Raw genomic sequence first — 16,650 nt, 5'->3', positions numbered from 1 at the left:
GCAGGCTCCAGGAGAGGCAGGGACCACAGACCTCCTCATCCCCACCAGCCCTCACGCTTGTCCTGGACTTGATACTTTACATGGGACTTTAATAATTATTTCCTCGTGTAGTCCTAAACCCCTGTCCCCCTCCCTGCCCCGAAGAAGGCAACCTTTGGCCATTTTGACAGGAGAGGAAGGTTCAGAGCTCTGTTTCCCCCAGTGCTCTTTCATTACACAGCCACACAGCCATAGAGGGGAGGGTACCTCTCTCAGGTCCCAGGGCTGCTTCATACGTTGCTCAGTGGAAATTAGAGTTTCTAAATGTTTTCACTTGCTGGCTAGATGGTCCTGCCTCTGTGAAGCAGAGATGGTGGCCATTCCACAAGGTAACTTTCTTCCTTCACTTTCCCTTTCCTTCCTGTTTTTCAGATAATCAGAAACCTGAAATGTCTTACAGAGTCTCACCTTGGCTCCAACATCCGTAAATTATTTAAGCACATTGTCTGATCCCTGGTAGGAAATATGCAGCATATTTCTGACCATTTTTCCTTTAGTGTTTCACAGTGTAGCTCCGCCTTTTCCTTAGGTGTGGTCTTTCTTCGTTTGTTTGTTCATCTGTGTTTTGATCAAGTCATTTTTCTTCGTAGTCGTCTGGAACTGTTTTCAGACATCTCTTAAAGCATATCACACCTCTTATTAGGCTCCTATTCTCACACTGATACATGATTTACTGTCATGATTTCAGGAAAGCAGAGTTCCTTCTTGGGAGAACCCAGCTGCTGCTTCACTTGGCCTTACTCTTCTTGTGTCACAGGGATGTTTCTAATTTCAGGTCACATATCAGCGTATCCCGAAGGCTCTCATTTCTCTCTTTAGTTGTGGTGTTTTCTGTGGGAGTTGGCAAAGCCAAATCAGTGTCACCAGGAACATGTCTTAGGCCCTAACAGCCCAGGATTTTGTTGTTTTCTAAATTAAATCAGGCAGTAGTTTCTGGCTCCTGGTTGCCTGCACTCTGAAATAGGCAACACTGACGTAGGCAGATACACAGCACTGAGAAAGTGTGGACAGTGTGGAGCCATGTGGAATCTACTCCTCGTCTATCTTCTACTTACTTGGAAAGGGTGGTGTTTGGGTTGAAATGAATGAAGAGGAGGTATTTAAGAGGTTGATGTGCCTAGCTTAGCAGTTATCAAAGACGATGTAGAGCGATAGGTGTGCCTTGATTGATCAGGTGAACGGGGCATCGAGTAGCTTTACCTGAGAGGAATCAGGCTGACCAGGAGAGGAAAATGGGAAAGTGAAGTCATTACAGAGCTTTGACAAGGGTGACAATACGGGACCTAATCCACAGGACAGCCAAGACCATGATGATGGTGGAGTTTTTAAAACAGCGTATAGAAAAGGAATTTAGGCAGTATGGCTGAGGAGACGTTAGACCATACCGCCCCCTCACCCTCCCACAAAAAAGAAAACCAAAACACTGGACAGCATGAATTTAAGGAGAAGAAAAGCATAACTGAACCACAGAAGCATGACCCCGACTACGGAACGGTTGATAGTATTACTGTTGAAGGCGATGCTCCAAAACATATATGGTGGTTGCAGTGTTTATCTCTTGCTGGTGAAAATTAAGGGCAATTTAAATTTTTAATACTTTACTTTGTCTGTGATAGGCACTTACTATTTTCTAATCGGGGGGAAGAACATGTTAAAGGGAAAATATTACCAGCAAAAAAAGAAAAAAAAAAAAATGAGCAGAGCATCTAGACTGAAGTTCTCTAGATGCAGAAATTTGGGAGATGAGGTCCGTCGTAAAAACTAATAGATTTAGTTAAAAGCAGGATTCGTGTGAGGAGGAATTTTATCATCCTAAAAATTACTCCAAAGTGATTTGTTTAGTAAGTCAGTAATATGGCAAGTTTTTTTTTTTTTTACTATATTGAAGGAGCCAGACATGAAGAAGATTTAACTGATCTTAATATGAGTTGGTCATTTGGTGTTTAATTTGAATATCTCCTGGACAGACTCTGCATGTGAGCAAATAGCGAACAGAACTTATGGGAAGGTTTGTAGGCAAAATAAGGAAAAGGAAGTAAAAATAGACAAATAAATGAGCGATAGTATTACCCTTACACAGTAACTCCCTGGATTATAACTTTTTGAAAAACGAATCATCAGGAAAGGATTGGACGCTACATGGATACTGGTGCTATACTGTACTTTTTCCCCTTGAAAAAACTGGGAGAGGTGGAAAAAACTCAAGCCTCCTGAGTTTTGGACCTGTCTCTGGCACTGCCTCCAAGGAGGTCCCTTAAGCAAGCCAACAGCAAGGCCCTTAATAAACCTGCGATTGATAGGTTAACTGTCCTGGGCACCAATTTGCACATGTATAAAATGAGGAATTTGGGTGTGGTGAATTTTGTAGTTCTTCTTTTCAGTTACGCATTTAACAGTTTGGGTGTTAACAGAAGTGTGGGCTGATTGGCCATACGTGATGGGGGATCTGTACTCAAAGTGGCCAGAGGCAGCTTGACACATCCATGGGTGAGTTGATTGAAGAACAGCCAACATGACAGAATCCAGATTCCAAGCATTTGTTCTGGTTGGAAGGATGGGCCAAACTAGGATGAAGTTTAATAGGATTAAACACAAAGCCCTGCTTATGTTACTTGTTTAGGACAACTAATTAAGTTACAGTAGACCTAGGTTAATAGCGGTTCATATGAAAAAGACTAAGGGCTTTATTACCCGCAAGCTCGGTGTGAGTCAGGAGTGTAATGCGGGTGTCAGAAAAGCAAAGGCTGCAGTAACAGATGTGTAGTGTTAAGGAACTTTGACAGATTGGAGGCTGGCATCAGGCAAATACCCGAGAGCCAACATCACTAGACCTCAATAAATGTCGCTGGGCTTGGCTAGATCTGTGGAATCTGGATGGATTCATTATTTTCCTTGAAGAATCTCTAAATTTGATGAAAATTTTTAGGCATTAGAAATCTGTGAAAGAAATGGTATTAAATCATTAAGTGTTGAAAAGGGGGGCTTCTGAAGGTAGGTGGGTTTAGCCTGCCTAAAACATGGTATATGTCTTGTGGTTTTCATTAGAATTTAATATCGTATTTCTGGGCATGCATCAATTTTCAAGCCCTCCCCATGGCATTATTTTGGCACCAGAAATTATTTGGTGAAGACTTTGCCTTAGTTGCTAATTGTTCTACACAGAGCTCTTAAATATATAGGAATTATTATAAACATTTTAAGGCTTTAGGACAGGCATTTATCAATGTTTCATAAACCCTGGGGCAGTCGGGCTAAGTATATGAATAAATTGGGGGAATCCATGAACCCCTTGAAAAGGTGTCTAATTTTTTACATATGTGTAATTTTTTCTGGGAAAGAGTCCAGCATTTTCATCAGAGTCTCAAACAATATGAAAAACAAACCCCTTCCCCTACCACCTTTATAATTTGTCCACTTCCTAGTGCGTAAACACAGAGGTATCTTGGTGGTTGTTGCCCATCTTCTGAGAACAGATCCTCCTTGAAATGCCAGTGACCTGCCATCAATTAGGGATTTAAAAGGATGTGGCAGGCAGAGTTCCGAAAATGTTTTCATCGAAATCTTACCATTAGAATAAACAAGAACTCTCCCCTCTCACTTATACCACACAGTAAAATGTTTTATTTTAAAATACAAGATTCTGATTTATTACTTGCAGAATTTGGGTTATATATGTTTTTTTCTGTTCGCCTTTCAACTTGCTAAGTACAAATTTGGTCTTCTCCAGGAATATTTTGTTCTGAGGGAAGTTCCAGAGAAGCTTGATCTTCTGAATGGGATATGTGTTTCATGCGGTTTTTCTTCCTTTTCAAACGTACAGGGTGCCAAAGCGTGCTTTCTGCGGGACATTCCTTTCTCGGCCATCTACTTCCCATGCTATGCTCATGTGAAGGCTTCCCTTGCAAATGAAGATGGGCAGATAAGCCCCGGAAGCCTGCTCTTCGCTGGCGCCATAGCCGGTGAGTGTCCTCAGAGCTCTGTTCCCCCTGTGCCATGGCACTGGAATTTTTGCTTATCGCTGTCGACAGGGTACACGTGAGATGGCTTTAGATGGCTTTGAAGAGCTACTACAATGAAAGGGAAAGAAATGAATCTTACTTCTGGCAGGTTAGACTATTAGACAAGCTTAATTTCTCAACTCCAAAAAAAAGCTCGTTAAAAATTGGTGCATTTGTACTATTGTTGGATTCCAGTTCAGGTTCCATGTCATTTCATAGTTTCACTTCATGGTGTAAGAACAAGAACTGTTCAGTCAGAAGTTTTTAAAAATGTTAATACTTGTGCCTTAAAGGTGTCTAACCAAAATAGTACATAAAACTTGTCCAGAATTTAAGCAGTAGTTATTGTCATTGAGAGAAAAGAAATGTAATAGAACTAGAAACAGCTTGGGTCTATTAGATACCTGATTCCTGCTAGCTGTGTAAGGTTGTAAGATTCGGGGTGGGGGTTGTATTGAATCTCAGAGAGAAATGACTGTCTTCTATAGTGTTACAGTGAAAGTATCAACAGAAGAAAATAGATGCAGACGTTGGCTTCTACATTCCCAGTGTAAATCCTTAGAGGAAATTTGATTATAGCCCCAGCAGGAATGAGTTCATTCTTTGATGCTTCTCCTTGTTTAGAGACCCTAAAGGCTAGAACAATCTGGATTAGCTCTCCAGGTGGTGACAAACATTTAATGAGTTAACAGACCCTAAGGCAGTCATGGGGTGCCTGGGTCCAGACAATTTTGATACAGGTGTTGTTCTCATCAGACATGTGGCTTGAGCCTCTTGAGAACTACCCCCTGCTTTGAGAAGTTGTTTGCTATTTTGTGAGCCCCGTGTCCTGCCTGTAGCCTGGGGAGCCCTGGAGGCGGGAACCCATGGAGCTCCTCTGTAATTCTTGGTGAATCCCTTTTCTTCAAAGGTGGTGATGTTGGTGTATGAGGCAGGGCTGTCCTTTCCTGGCTGCTCAGGGAGCCTCGTGTGAGTAGCAGTGAGACCACTCTACCTAAATCATAAAAGCATGATCTCAAGACTCAACCATAGAATTCCCTGTTTTAATCCCAGTTTGGCTGTTGACTCACTCACTGTGTCCTTTATATGTCATTTACAGATGTATAAACGATAATCTTTTGAATCAAAAGGGTATAATACAACTTATTTCCAGTCATTTACTTGAAATCAGGTAGGACCTACTGGGGAGAACTAACATACCACTTAGTAGTATGTGACCTCGGGCAAGTTACTTAAGCTCCCCGGGCTTGGTTTCCTCAGCCATAAAGGGAGATGGTAATTGTACTGACTGGAGAGAGTGGTTGTGAGGCTCTAATGAGAGCACCCATGTGGAGGACTTAGCCTGTAGCCTGGCAGAGAGTAAATACTCAGTACATGTTAGCCATCATTATGTTGAATCCAAGAGAATCTGTCTGTAACTCACTCCAAAACTTAATTGCAACATCAGAAGATAAAGCTCAAAGTCTAGGACATTCTCCAAGCTTTGTTTTCTTTGAACCACAAAAATATTGCCTTTAACTCTTCCCTTGGAGAAGATAGCTACCCAGACATAATTTTTGTCTCTGGGTACAAGTTTTCCTGGGTGATCCGTGCTGTCAGAACTGTAGAAATTATGAGTGGATTTTTTTTCTCTTTTAAAGTTTATTGTCTTCTATTTTTTGTAGGATTATGAAAATATTGACCATTGTAAAATATTTGGAAAGTATCGGAACACGTAAATAAGATAACAGTATCCATTATTCCATGACTCTAAGAAAATCACCATTTAATATTTTTGCTAATTTCTCCCCCCCTTGGACGTTTTTTAACAGAACTGTGGTCACATCATGGGTATGTGGTTTTCACTTAGTATCGTTTCTGAAGCATTGTTCACCATCACTGCAAAATGGTTCATGGCATGTGCTGTGGGGTCAGACTATCCGGGTTCAAATTCCAGTTTCCCTGCTGAGAACTGTATGACCTGAATGAGTTACTTAATGCCTCTCGGCTTGTTTCTCCACCTCTATATGGAAATAAGAATAGTCTTAGTCTTGTAAGATTATTATGAGGATTAAGTGAATTAATGGATATAAAGATCCAGGAAAGCACCCGGCACATAATAAGTATTTTTAAATGTTCAATAATAATATTAATTTTCTTATGTCATTTAAAACTTTGTAAACAAAATTTTTAATTTGCTGCATACTTACATCATCTTCAATCTTAGAAAACAAACTTTTTTTCAAAAAAAATTTAAATACATGGTATTGTTAAAAAACATCTTTGTGCATAAGGCTTTTCCCCCTATCCTGGATTGTTTTCTTGGGAGAAATAAATTCTCTGAAGTGAGTTTGCTGGTTAAAAAAAAAAAAAAAAAATTTATGATTGTTTTTAAGGCATTGCTTTGTCCTTCTTGAAAGTTTGAACTGCTCTACATCCCCATTCTACTATTATTTTAGCCCTCTAGCCATCCTGTTGTCTTTCAGAGTTGTTTTCCACATACCTTCTGTATTAGTTATTTGTTGCCACAGAACAGGTTACCCCAAACTTAGCAGCTTCAAACAACAAATGTTTATTATCCCAGTTTCTGTGGGTTGGGAGCAGCTTATCTGGGGACCTGTAGCTCGAGTCTGTCATGAGGTTGCAGTCAAGACGTCAGCCAGGGCTCTAGAAGGCCTGACTGGGGTCGGAGGATGCACTTTCAAGACGGCTCAGTCGCACGCACGGCATTGGCAGGACGCACAGCATTGGCAGGACCGTCAGTTCCTTGCCACAGGGCCTCTCCATAGGTCCTTGGGTGTCCTCATGACACAGCAGCTGGCTTCCCCCAGAACAAGACCAGAGAGAGGGAGGAGGGAGAGGGAGGGACAGAGCAGGAGAAGTTGGGGGAGGAAGGTGAGAAGAAGAGGTAGCAAATAGAAGCTGCAGTGTCTTTATGAGCAAGCCTTGTAAGTCGCACTCCTTCGTTTCCACACCGTCCTATTAGTCCTACTGATCAGCCCTCCGTAACGTGCACGAAGACGATGCGGAGGCAGAGGTGTGAACACCAGCAGGTGAAGATCACTGAGGCCCCTTTGGGAGCGAACTGCCACGCTGACTATAGAACGTTTACTTTCATTTTATTGCCCATCTTCCCCTTCCCTGTAAGACAGGATAATATAAGACAGACTTTGTCATTGGATTTTTCTTGAAAGGACAGATAAGCCACAAAGCTTGATGGTCTTTATCTTCCACAAACCTGTATAAACTATGTAATGAGAACTAAGCTACTTTCTTAATTTCATAACAGATATCAGAAGCCAATGGCAACTGTCATAGCCTCTATTCTCATTAAAGTTAGGGATGTTTCTGTTATCCAGTTTTTTAGCCTTATTTGGAGGTTCCAGTCAATGTGGTGAATATGAAAAGGAAGAAAGAGGCATAAATATTAAAAGAAGAAATGAATCTATCGTTATTTGAAAATGATTGTTTACCTGAAAATCCAAATTAAAATGCCTAAAAATGTATCAGAATTAATAAGGAAGATTAGTAATTTTTTTTTTTTTTAGTAAGATAAACATAAAAATGTATATCCAGTGATAAGCAGTTAACTGATGTCCTGGGAGGAAGCAGGGCCACCATCTGCTGAGTGTAGAGCCTTGCAGGTGTGCTCAGCCAGGGAGCTGAATTCAGTATGGAAAGGGCAGAGGACTGTGGTCAGAAGCGTGCCCGGGGCAACACCATCAAGAAGGGCAGTGAGCACAAAATGCACCACACGTGTGTGGGCTGTTGGTTGCAGGCCAGATCAGACCCCCATGTTCCTCTTGTGGATACCAGGGGAAGAAAGGCATTTCCTCAGGAGAGGACACAGTGATGGGGTGGGTATGCACAGAAGCCCAGGAGGTAGGTCCAAGGGCCAGAGTGATCTTTGTTGTCATTAAGAGAAGGGAGAAAAGCTGATCTCAAAATAAGCTACGAGGAACAGTAATTGACTTAACTAACTTATTATAAGAAATGTCTTAATGCTATTTTTATATGTTATATAAAATACACATTTTAATATAAAATATGATTTTTATATTTCAGTTTATCTTTTACACAGGATACTTTTGTTGTTGTTGTTGTTGTTGTTGGACGCGGGCCTCTCACTGTTGCGGCCCCTCCCCCTGCGGAGCACAGGCTCCAGACGGGCGGGCTCAGCGGCCATAGCTCACGGGCCCAGCCACTCCGCGGCATGTGGGATCTTCCCGGACCGGGGCACGAACCCGTGTCCCCTGCATCGGCAGGCGGACTCTCAACCACTGCGCCACCAGGGAAGCCCAGGATACGTATATTTTTTGTTGAACAATACTGTTATACATAAGATGGATCTGGGTTCAGTGAACATGATTTTACCTTTTATGTTTTGACAGGAATTTCAGTTATTCAGTAAGTATTACCTTACTTTCTCCAAAAATTTGATTTGATTTAAAGTTAGATTGCTTTAGTAATATACAGCTTTTTAACAGGTGGTTGTTAGTATCTTAAAACATAGAGAATATTAAATTTTTTTCGGTCTACATATCTAGTGATAAACTGGGAAGATCTTTAGATGCTGGGAACATCTCCATTAATTCACAGGATCGCGTTAAGACCAACAGATATTTGAATTTATGTTCATTAGCCGAAGTGCGTCATGTGTCAGAAGGTGAGGGTTGAAGCAAGGGGCCTGAAATTAAGGAATCAAATTCTGACTCACTCTAAGTGTTACTTTTTTGATTAATGAAGGGCAATGCAATATGGTTTATGGATAATATCAAATGAAGGATATCTAATACTTCTCAAATGTTATAGAGTGACCGCTCATCCCAGATGATCTTGTCAGAGTGGTGAGGTAGAGGAACAAGTCAGACTGCAGTGATGGTCGTGTGATCTTGTCTTTGAATTAATTAGCTTTGAATTAATTAACTTTAGACTAAGTAGTAATTCAGAAATATCTTTTTTTTTTTTTTTTTTTTTGCGGTACGCGGGCCTCTCACTGTTGTGGCCTCTCCCGTTGCGGAGCACAGGCTCTGGACGCGCAGGCTCAGCGGCCATGTTTCACGGGCCTAGCCGCTCCGCGGCATGTGGGATCTTCCCAGACCAGGGCACGAACCCGTGTCCCCTGCATCGGCAGGCGGACTCGCAACCACTGCGCCACCAGGGAAGCCCCAGGAATATCTTTAAAAGAGTTATGTGTGTGACTGATCATGATGCTTTTACAAATGTATTAGAAGAATTAAGTTAGGAGAAAAGTACCATTGGCACATAATTACATAAAATGTAACAATTTTTTAATTATGTGGACATAAAGCTTAAGGTAATTTAAAAGCAATTCTTAGATCCTTAAAAATAAAAAGTAATGGAGAGGTTGGATCAAGGTAATGGACTGAGCATGTTGATCCATCTCTCCTCCCAAATACCTTAAAATGGTAGAAAATACATGTTAAAAAACTCCTTATTGGGCTTCCCTGGTGGCGCAGTGGTTGAGAGTCCGCCTGCCGATGCAGGGGACACAGGTTCGTGCCCCGGTCCGGGAGGATCCCACATGCCGCGGAGCGGCTGGGCCCGTGAGCCATGGCTGCTGAGCCTGCGCGTCCGGAGCCTGTGCTCCGCAACGGGAGAGGCCACAACAGTGAGAGGCCCGCGTACCGCAAAACAAACAAACAAAACTCCTTGTTAGCACCAGCCTTCAGAAGATAGGAACCAAAACCTGAAACAAGTGAAAAATGCCACAGCCCAGAACCCCGGCAGGAGAAACTACTTTTATTAATTTAAGAGCAAAACCAGATAATTTTAACCTCAGAGTGAACAATAGATAAAATGCCTTGAGTGTTGGGGGAGGTTTTAGGGTAAATAATTAACAAGAGTTAAGGAACTGCATTTACTGCGGGAAGGTCGGCTTGCTCCTCTCTCTTCTCCTTTCTATATGGAACTTCAGGCAACATTTGAACGGAGGCTAAAAGCCCAGAGCTGTATTCTAAAGGGAAGGGAACACTTGCCTGGAGAGGGTGATTGTAAAGAACTGAAATAAATCAGGGCAAGGCTTAATGGTAATTCCAGACCTTTACCACAGATGCAGGGGGGGAAGAAAAAAATGAACTAATAGCAGCTCTTCCAAAGAGGGGTAGAAAATAATTCCTTCTACCTCCAGAGTGAAGCACCCCGCATTGCAGGATTTGGAAGGTCCCTGCCCTGCCAGCCTATCTTAGCCCCTGCATGCAGTTACGGGCCTCACCCATTTCACAGACTCTCTCCATTCAGGAGAGAGGCCTGTGGGTGAGGCTGGCCCAGAGTGCGGTGGAAAGCTGTCCACAGCACAAATCAGCCTGTCCTTTGAACTTGAATGTCAGTAGACAGCCAGGGGTCCCCTCAGACAACAAGGAGCAATAAGGTAAGTAAATAGAAGAAATACAGAGAAAACAGGCAATTCAGGGAACAGAGGAGAACTTTTAAGAACTATAATTAGGGTCCTCAGATTTGAAAGAAACACTCAGTAAGGAGGCTTTCTTGAAAGTTAATAAAAAGATTGCCAAACTTAGAAATCCATAAAAAAAAAAACAAACACCAAATTTGACACATGGAAAATAAAGTCATGGGAGAAAACAAACAAAAAACTCTAGAATATGGATCACAAATACATAGATGAAAAATAACAGAAAATTTAAGAGCTATGTGGGATGAATCCAAGAGGTCTAACATCTGTTTAATAGGAGTTATCCAGGGAGAAGCAATAAGGGAAAGAGGACAGAAAACCAATCAGTAATGGAAGATTGGCTCCTCATCTGCGGTGCTGGCTTCCGTCAAAATGCCGAGGAGAGGAGGTCTTGATATGCAGTTACGTTCCCAGCAGGCACACTTGCCTTCAGGAGCAGAGGCCAAAGCAGGGTAGTCCCTCCCAGCCAGGACTCACAGGTACCCCTCACAGACCTCTCGGAGGCAAAATGAAAAGTGAACTTAAGAAAGAGGACACTGTGGGATGTATGAAACAGAGCAGATAAAAGTTAAACCCAAGAGTCGGTCTGAGTGACTGCTAACCTTGGCTTATGTGTTTTTGTACAAGAAGCGTTGTTGGGAGGCAGGTAATAGAAAGGGAGACAAAGGTAGGGGGCACCTCAGCTTGCAGAGATGTCAGTGCTCATTCGTTGCACACGCTGTAACCCACACCTGTGTAACAAACGCTTATGATATTTAGACAAATTGAATTGGTCAGGAAAGGGTGGAAATCACAAGGGAAACACCTAGAAGCAGAGAAAATAAAAACTGTAACTAACCCAGAATGGCAGAAATCAGTCTACGAGCCACAACTGAATGCGTTCAGTGCCGCTAGTAAAAACAAACACTTTTAGCCAAGTTGTGAAAGAAAATCTAGTCATCTGAAATTCGAGGAAACAGTGACATAGAAAGATGGAAAGAGAATGGATTGAAAAATATGTACCAGGCAAATACCAACAATAAGCAAGTGTAGCAATATTAATGTCAAACTAAATGGAATTCAGGGTTTAAAAATAGCATTCAGAAGCACAGAGGCATATTTTACACTTAGAAAAGATAAAGTTCACTAAGAAGCCTCTCTGTATTATCAACATAATATCGTCTTATAAAACCTCAAGTTAAAAGTATGACAAGAGGGCTTCCCTGGTGGCGCAGTGGTTGGGGGTCCGCCTGCCGATGCAGGGGACACGGGTTCGTGCCCCGGTCCGGGAGGATCCCACATGCTGCGGAGCGGCTGGGCCCGTGAGCCATGGCCGCTGAGCCTGTGCGTCCGGAGCCTGTGCTCCACAATGGGAGAGGCCACAACAGTGAGAGGCCCGCGTACCGCAAAAAAAAAAAAAAAAGTATGACAAGAATGTGGTATTTTCTCTTTCTAAATGAAAATCTTTACACTTTTCTTAGAAACTGATACATCAAGTAGATAATATAGATAAGGGTGCAAAGGGATTCTGGCAAACTTAACCTTGATCCAAAATACATAGATATTAACTCTGTGTCCCATAAACAGAGAAGCACATTTTTTTTTGCAAATACTAATGGGATATTTGTGAAAATTAAGGCTGACTTACCCCAAAGTTGTATTTTTAGTCATATGATATCTGTTCATTGGTCTTTGCTGGGTTGGTTTATTTGTGTGTTTTTTTTTTTTTTGAGGTACAGTTGAGGTACAATATTATATAAGTTTCTGTTGTGCAGTATAGTGATTCACAATTTTTAAAGGTTATATTGCATTTGTAGTTATTGTAAAATATTGGCTGTATTCCCTGTTATACAACATATCCTTGTACCAAAGCTGTGTTTTGCCAATCATGCTTTCTTTTTGTTGTAAATGACCTTCTACTCTCTAGCTGCTGGGCACCCCCTTAAAGAGTTATAATTTTTTTATTGGCTGGAGAACACCCAAGTTGTTCCAGTCACACAGGTAGCAGGTGGCCCCAAGTTCTCACCATTTGTCTCATCTCTGAAGCACCAGCTGGGCAGCAGTCCCCTTCCTGTTGAGGAACCTAAAAGCTGCCTCCCTGTTGCCTAGCCCTCTCTTGTTCTCCCATCTTCGGGGAGAGAGAAAACTTGACCTCTTTTTGTTGTTGTTGTTGTTGTTTTTATTTGGTTGCACTGGGTCTTAGTCATGAGACGTGGGCTCCTTATTTGTGGCATGCGAACTCTTAGTTGCGGCATGCATGTGGGATCTAGTTCCCTGACCGGGAATCAAACCCGGGACCCCTGCATTGGGAGCATGGAATCTTAACCACTGCACCACCAGGGAAGTCCCAAGACTTGACCTCTTGCTCAGCATTGTCTTTACCCTTTTGCAAGCCGGGAGAGACCAGGCAAATTGGTTCAGAGTCTTTGCCATCCCTGACCCCCCAAATCAACACATCTCCGGTGGCCCAGCTCTTCCTGGTAGATGCTGCTTTCCTGGCCTTGCTCTGGAGCAGCCGGATGCTATTCTCCAGGGGAATTCAGCAAATCTCCACACCAGAAATCCCCTGTCCACAGGGATATCCACAGTCCCTCCGAAGCCCTGGCAGCTGGCCTCCTAGGAGAGGTGGGAGCAGGGGGTGGAGAGGATGAGAGTCGTGTACAGGCCGCCATGTTTCCAGTACCCCGCCCCCGCCAACACACACACCAATCACTTTTTACCGGACAACTTGCTAAACATCTTACACGTTTCTCTTGGCATTTTTATTCCACTGATCAATGTCTTTCCTCCCTGCCCTCCCCAATACTTCTCTCTTTTTTCATAACAAGTAGCTATTTATGAAAACTGCCCTAACTGAAGGAAACCTTTTACCCATTTTATTGCTTGTATGTCTTTCACATTCACACTCTGACATGCCTGCCCACCGTTGTAAGGAGGATTTTATTGCGTGTCTAAAGCAGACAGCCTTGCTAAACTCTTTCTAAACCAGGAAGTGAAACAAAATTGGTGGTGTGAACACAGTGGGTTTCTAAGCATTTTTCATGTTTCCTTCCATTATGTTGGAGGATAAATTCCTGGCTCAAAGTTGAAATAATTCCTCTAAGCTAATAGGAAATTCAGTATGACTTATCCAGTGAAGCAGTGGATATAAAGTGAGCTTTCTCACATGCAAAAACGTGATGCATTTTATAAAAACTGTTAAGATGAATGTTTGAGGAGCTTAGTATAGATGGAAGAGGAAAAGATACAGCTTAGTGATATAAATGCAAACGTGTACTCTGCAGATTTCCCCCGGGCACATACGCACACACTGTAACTTTAAAGCTGTCTGTTAGAAGGATGAGATGGAGTTGTGAGCCAGACCACGTTGGTTTGGACAGAAATTCTTACAGAATTATTAAGCCTTAAAAAAAGCAAAGGAGATTTATGCATCTGCATTTGACCAATTTGGTTTGGAATAGGTTCATAATGGAAAAGTAATAAAACCATAAGAGACAGTGTCTTCTGAGTACAGTCTCGCTTTTAAAAAATCTAAACATGGGCTGCCCCAGTTTGGATAAAATGACTGTAGAAAAATTTCCCATTGGTAATTTTGGGAGGGTTTTGTTGTTGTTGTTGTTGTTTCTTTTTCATTGATTATCGGCCAATCTAAATTTTAAGCTTTCTGTCATATGTTTTCTGGAGATGTCAGTCATAGGAAAGAGGAATCCTGAAGTGTTATCTGTGGGCGCCTCCCCTTCAGGTCAACACACACACACACACACACACACACACACACACACACACACACACACACACACACACACACACACACACACACACACACACACACACACACACACACACACACACACACACACACACACACACACAGTGTTTGTTTAGCTGTCAGTAAAGTCTTTCTCTGATGTAAATGAAGAGGTGAGGGTTTGGAAGGTGGGGGGTGGTTGAGTGTATGTGACAAGGCACCTCCAGTGACTGCCAGAAGAGCAGGAAGAGGAGACGGATAACAAGCTTCACCTCTGAAAACTCAGACCTGGTAACTCTGATTTCCACAGGAAAGCAAAAGAAAAAACAAGCAAACAAACAAAATCTTTCTCCGTTTGTTCTCAACCACTCGAAGTCATCGTCTTGATAATTCCTTCAAACTATTTAAGAATATAAGTGTAACAAACGGAGGTTGGTGATCTGGAGACGAGGCGTGTGCTCCTCTAGGTGTGTTGGAGCCTCCTTCACTGCGGACGAGAGTCACAGCTGTGCTTCCCAGAGGGGACAGCAAAGAGGCATTTGATTTCATCTGATTCTTAACTTTCTTTCCACGGCCGGCAGTTCAAAGCACAGTTCTTTTTATATAGGGAGAATGTGACCGGACTGCGAAGGTGTTGTCTTTCCTGCAGGTATGCCTGCGGCATCTCTAGTGACCCCTGCTGATGTTATCAAGACTCGATTACAGGTGGCCGCCCGGGCCGGCCAGACCACTTACAGTGGAGTGATAGACTGCTTTAGGAAGATCCTTCGGGAAGAAGGCCCAAAAGCTTTGTGGAAAGGAGCTGGAGGTATGGAAATAATTTGCTCTTAACTAAACCTTTGGTATCAGGTGAATTTTTAAAATCTAATTGCATCTGGTATTTCTTATTTCTTTCAAAGCTCGTGTGTTTCGTTCCTCCCCCCAGTTTGGTGTAACTTTGCTGACCTATGAATTGCTGCAGCGATGGTTCTACGTTGATTTTGGAGGAGTGTAAGTATCCTGCTAAATTTCAGCTGCTTCTGATACTCTGTTGTCATTGAGAAAGGTATGTCTGTTTAGTCCCTATGATGAAGTAGAAAAGATGTAGGAAAATACTGAAGTCATGTTATCAGACTCATTTCAGAAGGGAATATACAGCTAACTAGAATTCCACAGTTCCTCTCTGATCCGGACTTTAGCAGTTTTTGAGCGTTGTTTTTACCAAGTTAAAAAACAAAACAAAAACTCAGATTCTCGCTCTGTTTTCTCTCCTTTTAGGAAGCCCATGGGAGCAGAGCCGGTTCCTAAATCCAGGGTCACACTGCCTGCTCCCAACCCCGATCACGTTGGGGGCTACAAACTGGCAGTTGCGACGTTTGCAGGGATTGAAAACAAATTTGGGCTCTACCTACCTCTCTTCAAGCCATCTACCTCACAAGCCGTTGGTAGAGGCCCGTAGGACCGTCCCTGCGCTATTGCTGTGGCTTTGTTGTTACTGCAATGAAGAATGCCCCAGCTTGGATTGAAGCAACACTTCATTCCTTTCACTTCCATCTCCTGTTTAAATTCAAGTCGAGGCTTTTTATAAGGTGAAATCATTTATTTTCCGTGTGGTTTCATAACCTAGATCATTGTGAAATTTCTCATAATTATTCTTTGGGCCTCTGCTCACAAACCTTTGTGTCTGCCATTTGCTGGGATTTGGTCAACACTAACCGGATTTGGAGGAAGAAGCAAGTCTGAATACAAATTAGAACCATTCTCTTTAGGATTAGGATTATAGTCCCAATGAGGCTATTGAGAGGGAATCATGGTGCTCAGAGCAGAAGTGTTCCGTGTGTCTATTTAACCTGGTAGGAAACTGGGTGCATATTTGTGAAAGTAAAAAACGCTGGAAGAAATGAAAACATTATCAGAAATAGGCAGCCTGGCTTCACGTTTTAAGCATGCACTAATTCTGTCTCTGGATTACATTATGAAGCTTTTATGTGAAACATGTTTTTTTGTAATGAAAACCACATTGAAGATGTTTAATAATCATATTCTGTTACTGGTACTAAGACTACTAGGGAGAAGTCTTTTGTGCTTTAGCGAAAGTACTGTTGGCACTGTACTCTCTAGATGGAGAAACCAGGATATGCAGCATCTCTCCTCATTTGGGGGAACCGCTCATATGAAGCACATGTGCTGACTGCTGCCTATTTCAATAAACACTGTAGAAAAACGCGTGCCTCCCTGTTACTGGTACCTACCCTCGCCCCCTCCCAGTCCCCTGTAATTGGCATCCATTTGCTTTTAAAACCCATTTTATCTTGAATCATGGAAGAAAACTACATTGCAATGTAAGTTTTTAATTTGTGGTGCCTTGCGCAATGGTCAGAAGGCTCATGTGTTTGTGAGGAAGGAAATAAACTATTTTTAAAGCTACTGAATTGTTTGCTCTTGTTATGTCATGTGGCGAATGACTGCAATAATTGTCATCATTGGACTCTCTG

At 42.4% G+C, this 16,650-nt stretch overlaps 1 protein-coding gene across 8 annotated transcripts in view; it reads left to right on the top strand.

Moving 5' to 3' along the window:
* SLC25A13 (solute carrier family 25 member 13) overlaps positions 1-16,650 on the top strand; it is a 297,241-nt gene that overhangs the window by 187,885 nt on the left and 92,706 nt on the right. For 3 of the 8 annotated variants that reach the window (XR_009541995.1, XR_009541993.1, XR_009541994.1), the window contains exons 15-18: positions 3,860-3,998; positions 14,808-14,984; positions 15,076-15,166; positions 15,434-15,744. Coding sequence is in view for 5 of the 8 variants with exons in the window: in XM_060157064.1 (XP_060013047.1) it covers positions 3,860-3,998; positions 14,808-14,984; positions 15,076-15,166; positions 15,434-15,614 (588 nt within the window). In the remaining 3 variants the exon portion in view is untranslated. Of the gene's footprint in view, positions 1-3,859; positions 3,999-14,807; positions 14,985-15,075; positions 15,167-15,433; positions 16,583-16,650 lie in introns of those variants that run through there. The other 5 variants (XM_060157064.1, XM_060157068.1, XM_060157065.1 and 2 more) reach the window with 2 other exon arrangements.

This window comes from Lagenorhynchus albirostris, chromosome 8, assembly GCF_949774975.1.
Source record: "Lagenorhynchus albirostris chromosome 8, mLagAlb1.1, whole genome shotgun sequence".
Lineage (NCBI taxonomy): Eukaryota > Metazoa > Chordata > Mammalia > Artiodactyla > Delphinidae > Lagenorhynchus > Lagenorhynchus albirostris.
The sequence above is the reverse complement of the archived record's forward strand: the minus strand, read 5'-3'. Positions and strand labels throughout refer to the sequence as shown.